Below are 7,900 nucleotides of genomic sequence, written 5' to 3'. Positions count from 1 at the left end.
TTCTTGTCATAATTTACATACCTATGTTGTCATTTGTAATTGAACTAGTTTTGCAATAAAGAATAAAAAAACAAACAATTGATGAACTGAGGTTCTGTTAATCAGCATGGCCTGTAATCTACTTTATTGATTACAAGGAATATTAGTAAGATAAAAGTGGGTACTTTATTCAATTATTTGTAAGATACAATTTGCTTTCTCTGCATACATACTACAGGCTAATACAAAATGCCACATTTTAGTGAGTACTTTTCACCACTAGAGGGAGCCAACAAACAACACATGGAGATTTCCAGAGAGATGATCAGGGTCAAAATGATGACACTGATCAGGTAGGTGTGGCATTAATCAATCATTTTTATGATTAAAAGAACAGCAACAATCAAGATAATGCTTTTAAAATTATTTAAAAGACATTTAAAAAAAATCCCACCATAAGTGCACACAGACTAATGTTCCTCAAGAAATCATTTATAGTTGCCTACTTTGTCACAATAACCAAATAGCCTTATAATGGTTTGTCAGTCCTCACCCATTATTTTGATGCAGAATATGTGTTTACAATTTGGTTAAATCAGGAACAATTATTGATCACTATTTATGTCCTTTTGTGTGTGTGCAGGTGCTGCTCACCACCTAATGATATGGTATGTAGGCAATGTCTATGTCTATGTATTCATTCATAGCATCACTATAGCTCAATCACATGTCCAACCCAAGGGACTGAACATCACCTGGTGAAGGGACATCACTTTCAGAGAGCACCTTTCAGGCCCCCCCCCCCCCCAGGTGGTCTCACATTTAAATTCATATGACGCTAGCAACTCTCACATGTCAAATGTGGGCGAGGTTATATCGTTTTGATGGATTTGCAAGTTTAGCTCATGGTGCAGTACCACTTTTGAGCCACTACGGGTCACTATGCACCTATGATCCACTGCTAAGGCGTTGTCTCTCCCTGTCCTCCCTGAATCTGCGGACAACAGACTGAAGACGTAATGCACTCTTACTCAAGTTATTATTGATATTGTTCTGATATTAGGGAAACTTATAGTAGCCTATGTGACCCCACAATAAACTTACGGTACTAAATAATTATGCATGACCAATATATTGAATAAGCTATGCTACCAATTCTTCCCAGTAAGCCTATGTACCCTCCACGCGCACACGCAGTGGAGACGGCCTGATGAGTCATGTTTGCAGTGATTTATGCCTTTGTGCATAACCTTACTTTTCCATTCTGAAACTGAACACCTGATAGTTTTTACATTACATTGAATATGACACTTTCCCCCACTACAATACGTTTTTTATTTGCTAGGGTTTTTTTTAATTCACTACTTAACTTGATTTAAGCTAATCTCTTTAAAACATACAAGGGTATTCAGTTAGAAAATAAAAAAGACACAATTTCATCCTAAGAACAATTTTTCAACAAAAAAAAAAGAGTTAAAAACTGCTCAGCTGGGCTGAAAACATTATGTAGCCTACTTATGACTCTGCCTTCTCTTTATCTTGTTTACTTTACGCATGTGCGTAAAACCAAAGAAGCTTTCTCACTGCAGAATCCGGCTGAGTGAAGACGCCGTATGACCCGAGGAGCTCCTAGTCTTATTGTGATGAGAGAGAGAAAAGAAGGGAGTGCGTGCTGGGACAGGAGGGTGCATGTATAGTGAAGAAAAGTTTAGGGGTAACCAGTAAGATTGCGTTTCCTTTACATGTGTTTCTATTAACACATATATATATATAAGAATATAAAATAGTTTAACAATCATTTAGTGCTTTCATGTAACATAAGACGATCGATCCCATATTAGTCCATTATCGAACGCACACGCACCAGCTGCTTGTTTAAGTACCCACACGTGATCCAAAAAAGCAGTTCCATTAGTTAGACGCTGACATAGGGAAAGTCTGCTCAGTGTTATCAGAGGGTTGACAATCCGAGAGTAAAACCAAATCGCTGCGCTCTGCTCGGCGCACAGCCAAATAGGCACCAGGGGCCGACGGGAAATCAGGGTGGGGGCCGTGCGTGTTTTTTTTTAAGAGGGTTGGACTTAAGGCAACCAATGAGAAAGTCGCCCGAGGTGGCTGCTCATACTGAGGAGTTGTTGAGAGGTTATATACTCCACATCTCACTCGCTGAGAAGGTACATTTAAACAGAACTGTGTGGCGGAGAGAGACGGACGAGAGAGGAGATAGAGATACAGATACACACTTTAGGCACAACAACAACAACAACACCTGATACTCTCTCATCAGGGATCATTTAGCCAAATAGGGCATCTTATTTTGTGTTTTGGGGCTTTTGTCGGAAAGATTTTGGAGATGACCAACGTGCAGTTATCGAGCAGCGCGCTGGATAGGCTGGTGGCCAGGAGGACCTTCCCTGTCCATAGACGCACAAGCGTCTGCCGCAATCTCTTCGGACCAGTGGATCACGACGAACTAAACCGGGAGATGAAAGCCAAGCTGCGGGAGATTTCCGAACGGGATCAGCAGAGATGGAACTTTAATTTCGAAGACAACACCCCGGTGGATGGGGATTACGAGTGGGAAGAGGTGCCCGTGGATAAGACCCCGGTGTTTTATCAGGACTCTGTACAGAACGGTCGGACCAGGGTGCCTGAGACACCCATCAAGCAGAGGCCCTTCTCGGACTCTGTTCAACCGGAGACCCCTGATATGGATGTACTTGAGCGCTTGTCCGTGCCCGAGAGCAGCAGCACTTTCTGCCCGGTGGAGGTTAATCAGGAGAACCGCACAGACAAGCTCAATTCAGGGAAGCAGGCTCACAAACAGGTCCCGTGTGTTAGACGAAAAAGAACGGCCACTACTGACAACAACACACACATCACAGGTAAACAGGCTATAATACATTTTAAATATCATGTTAAGGATGTCTGTGGCTTCAGTGATATAGTCCCTGTATCCAAATTATCCCCTTGTCTGTCGCATGCGTAATTTCGGCTCAACTGGATTTATGTGTATTCATTTTTATTTTTTCTCTCTCCAACAGACTTCTTCGTGAAACGAAAAAGGGCTGCTGATAAAAAATCTAATGATGTGAGCGCTTGCCACCACTCCAAGTCTCCAATCCCGCTGGAACAAACTCCACGAAAGAGGATCCGTTGAAGGTATGAAGATTTTTTTCATTTTTCTAAACTACCAAACCGTTTCAAATCGTTAAAGCTAGTCTAAACTGGCAGTTCTGATTTTTTTTTTTTTTTTTTACACTTCAATTATCAAACTGTCAAACTATTAATAGTTATGTTTAGCCTGGTGGCTGCCTTATATCTGATCACTGATTTCTGTTTTGTTTTTCCTACGTTAATTGGAAAAGATTACGTGAGCCAAAAAGCGCAGACGGTGTTATCTGGGAGGGGAGGGTGGGGAGTTCGTGGTGGCGAAATCGCAGTAGTAGTGATAGTAGTAGCCGTAGTAACATCAGTGGTTGGGGGAGGGGGATGTGCGTCACGATGTGGCGGGAAAAGGCTTGGGTAAAGGGTGACGCCAGAGACGATTCAGTAGCCTATAGAGGATCTTTGGTGACGCCTGCTGCTGAGTTTCCTGTTTCGCCAGAAAGCTGACTGCGTCTTTCTTCGGAATGACTTTTCCTCAGACAAACTGATCGTGTTTTATTCCTTCCTCAGGTGTTTTGCACTAGCCTATTTGCCTGCATACTTTGAGGATCAAGATGTGGATGTTTCTCCCTGCTACTACGCCGGAGAGGAGAAAACAGGGGACGGTGTGGGAGATTTTAAGCCCGACCAGCCGGCTGCTTCGGCTCGGTGCGCCCCGGCGGAGCGCAGCCTGAACACCGGACCAGACTCTCAGGACTGAACGGTTTGGGGGGGGAGGGGAGGTGGGGAATGGACAGGAAAGAGAGGACATTTCGCCGAATGACTTCTATCCAGTACAAATGTAGCATTCATTGTTGCTTTTGCATACAGCCACTCGACAGTGTTAAATGTTTTAACATCTGTGCAATGCAATCCTAATTATACTTTAAAATAATTGTCTACACTGGCCAAAAGTGTACAGCTTTATAGAGACAATAGCCTATAAATGTTTATTTCTGTTTTTTTTTTCTGTTAAATGTATATTTTTTAAGACTATTCTAACTTATAATTTATTTATGTTTCTTTATATTTGTTAAATGCCTTGTTGATTTAGCCAAAGGGCATATTCTTATTTTATTTTAATATTTCCATTTGTCATTGTGATGTTTTGCAATCATGTAGCTTACCCGATAGTCCACACTTGGAAAAATAGGTTTCTGAGCCGTTTTTTGTGTTTTTATACAATTGCCCTATGTCTTGTAAAAGATGAGAATAAAATATTTTTCACTTCGACTTTAAAGCAGATTTGGTGGTGTGTTTTTGTCCCGTGTATTTGTTTAGTTTTGGGTGTTATGAAACTAGATGTGTGTTAAATTAGTCCTGAAACTGAAACTTTGACGTCTTTGTGTTGTCTGGTTTCTGCCTCGTGATTTTTAAATTTAGAAAAATAATTGGAACAACCGTGTTATTGTTCATTCAATGAAAGCTGGCCATATTCTCCTTATTGGTCTTAATGTGATTTATATTTCCAAACTTATTGCTGAAAAGAAGGCATAATAAACACAACCAAGAATCCATGCCGTGCTATTGCAGACAGTTATGACTCTCCACCTCCCACGGGGACGCAGGTATACATTACTTTTCATTGAGCTCCGCCTGTAGGCCTATCTGTCTGCCTCTATGGGCTCATATACCTTGCGGGGGGAAACGCATTCAGACGTGCAGCCTTGGGCCGCATGGCAGCTGCGGGATATAGGCTGGGATTTAAAGGCCCTTTCGCCCTTCTAAAGAAGCAGCAGCTGCCTTTGGATCCCCGCTTTGTCCGCCACGAAGACACCCCCACATCCACCCGCACTCAACAAGCCCTCTAAAGACCCACTCACACACACTGTTTACCCCGCCGTGGATACACCGGGCGTGGAGGCCACCTGCCAGAGCTGGAAAAAGAAAACTATAGTCTTTGTAATTGTCTTCGTCTATTGAAACAAACTATTCAACAGGTCATACTTGCAAGTTTACCCTTAATTGAAAGAAGCCAAATGCAGCAGTGTCTGAATTCGCGCGCGGCCTGGGCCGCCTGTCAGTGCGCAGAAAACAGGCACATTTTTATAATTTTCCATAAGTTTCTTCATTTGTTTGGATTGCTTTGACCATCTGACATTAATGTTTTGATGAAATGGAGACTTTTGATGGCCAGAGTGACTTTGTCAGCTCTATGCAGCCATAAGCTATGACGGGCTTGTTCTGATTTCCAGCACAAAGCGCTCTTCGGCTCCATTCTTTCCTTTTTGTTGCCATATGGCAAATCCATGTAGACATAGCCAAGACCCATTCAGTCAGCCACAGAATGTCCTGCATCAGAGAACAAAAGACACTTTGTCTGGCTGCTCTATTGATACGAATGGACGAAAAAAATATTATAATTAATCTATGGCTATATCCAGCTAATTAACGCCCATATGCCCACGGGGAGCTGCGAGGCCATTCAGTGTAGTTTTAAATTCTCAATAGTTTACATGTTAAAGACAACAGCTGTTCATGTGTTACTTTAATGAAGTCCCCTCTATATTGGAGACTGGACAAATTCAAGGGCTCAAGTCCCCAAGAGTTAAAGGGGTCATCTTCCTTTATTTGTCTCTACAGCTGTGCAACTATATAAAATTTGTCCCAATAAATAGAACTTTAAATCACACTCGTTTTCTCAAAAAGGTATTGCATTTGAGCCATTGCGGGAGAGGTCGTAGGTTAATTCAAGTCAGTAAGCTTCTATTTGCAGGAAAAAACAAAAACAAATCTAAACAGTAAAAAAAAAATGTATTTGACTGTCCATGCATAATAAGTGATATTTTTCACCAAGAATATAAGCTTCTATGCAAGGGCATTCATATTGCATGACCGGGTGGATTTTTACAATTTAAATTGGCTCCACAGAATATGTTGCATGACAATTATAACTTCATTCAGTCCTGCTGTACAGTATGTGTGATGGACATAAAGGAAAGAGATGACAGCTAACATACATACCTCATTAACACGCCCACTACAATAGAATATAATGAAACAAGCAACTGCTGATGGAGAGAATCATCCTGATGAGCCCTTCAGTCTCCCATCTGACCTTTAACTTACACAATTCCATGTGTCCCAGTCATCATAAAACCATAATCAACTGTTGCTTTAATCAGTTAGTTCAATTAAACTAAAAATACTGTAGCCTATAACAAATATGTAACATTACTGAGTTAAGTGACTTAACAAAAATGAAGTACACCGTTTAGTCATCACCCTGAAAAAAAACAGATGAATGTGAATATCAATAACAAAAGCAAGATTTATTCATTAAAAGAACACGACTTTATAACACCTCATTCCTTTCAATCAGACCAAATTTAGATTTATAAATCGTGTATCCCATTCTCAAAAAAAGAGCGTGCAAAAAGGCAAACTGTTTTATTTTATATCATTTATTTAGAAAGTGAGAGATAAAAACTTGGATTGATTAATATGTAGCCTATATGTGTAGCCAAGTCGTTAAGTCGCCTATTCGATCCTAAAATGAATCGAATACAGTCACAATGCGTCCACTGTGTATATGCATTTGCTGAGTCTATTTAGTAATTGACTGAATGATAATAACATCTCGTCAGTTCTCAGTAAAATTCGTCACAAAATGTTGCTCCTTTATGGGTCTGAATTGGCAAATGGTTTAGCTTCAGCCACTTTGACATAAACAGTGGCTTTGAGGCTCCATACAAATGTAACAACTAAAAATAAAATTTCAGAGAGAGAAAAAACTTAAATCGCATTTTCCTCTCAAAACACACAATTACCGGGACAATCTGCAAAGGCTGCAATTAAATATAGAAAGGAAGAAAATCAGCCAACGGGAATTAGCATTTTCCATGACCATCTGGCATCGGCGCAGGCGACAGGGAACAAAGGCGAGCTGGATGGAGAGGAGAGGCGAGTGTGCCATCGCATTGACCTGCAAATGAGGCTTTGTCACCGAGTTAAAGCTCCCTGACCCCCTTTACCCCCCTCACCAAAAAATATCTTTTTTTTTAACCTATACCGTAACAAATGGAGGACTGAATTCAGGTCTGAGTGTGTCTAGGAGCTGCAGATCAAAACAATCATAATCCTGCAGGACTTAAATCCAATTTTCTTTAAATCAATCAATTCCCAATGTTCATAGATTGTCTTGTATTTACGTGAAACAAGGCAGAGCAAATTTTTGCCCTTTGCTATACTTTTCAGTTGTTTTAAGGAATGAAATAACACAAACTGAAACACAAACTGAATAAATTTGGATATATTTTATTGCAAGCTGGACTTTGACCTCCTGACGCACAGGCCTGTGGAGCTAAAGGCCTCTTTTACTTTACTTTACTTTACTTTACTTTACTTTACTTTACTTTGACTCTTGCCTCGTTTTTGTTTCACGATTAATATATAGATCATAAAGGAACATTCAGATGAATACAGATAGTTAATCACAATTTTGAAGTTATTTGCTTCTCCTTGCCCCGCCCTGCATGGGATCTTCAGTGCAATGACATAAAAGTGCCTGTGTGCAGAGGGTGTTTTGGGGGGTGGGGTTGGGAGTGTTTGTTGGATTGTTAGACACCTGTGGCCCCCCCCCCCCCAACCATCCTCCACTCCACTCCTCTAAAGTGGGCAGACAGGCCTGGTGCACGTGTTTGCATAAAGGTGATTGTATCCGGAGGAGGGATCTGCTCTCTCTCTCTCTCTCTCTCTCTCTCTCTCTCTCTCTCTCTCTCTGTCCTCTCTCTGTCTCTCTCTCTCTCTCTCTCTCTCTGTCCTCTCTCTGTCT

General features: G+C 41.1%; 1 protein-coding gene across 1 annotated transcript; it reads left to right on the top strand.

Annotated features, from left to right (window-relative positions):
• Positions 1-2,114: 2,114 nt before the first annotated feature.
• LOC116038715 (cyclin-dependent kinase inhibitor 1C-like) lies at positions 2,115-4,366 on the top strand. The gene is made up of 3 exons (XM_031283306.2): positions 2,115-2,864; positions 3,024-3,141; positions 3,658-4,366. The coding sequence occupies exons 1-2, from the start codon at positions 2,333-2,335 to the stop codon at positions 3,137-3,139; spliced, it is 648 nt and encodes a 215-aa protein (XP_031139166.1). The 5' UTR covers positions 2,115-2,332; the 3' UTR covers positions 3,140-3,141; positions 3,658-4,366.
• Positions 4,367-7,900: the final 3,534 nt, after the last annotated feature.

This window comes from Sander lucioperca, chromosome 7 (assembly GCF_008315115.2).
Source record: "Sander lucioperca isolate FBNREF2018 chromosome 7, SLUC_FBN_1.2, whole genome shotgun sequence".
NCBI lineage: Eukaryota > Metazoa > Chordata > Actinopteri > Perciformes > Percidae > Sander > Sander lucioperca.
This window is presented reverse-complemented; position numbering and strand designations above follow the sequence as displayed.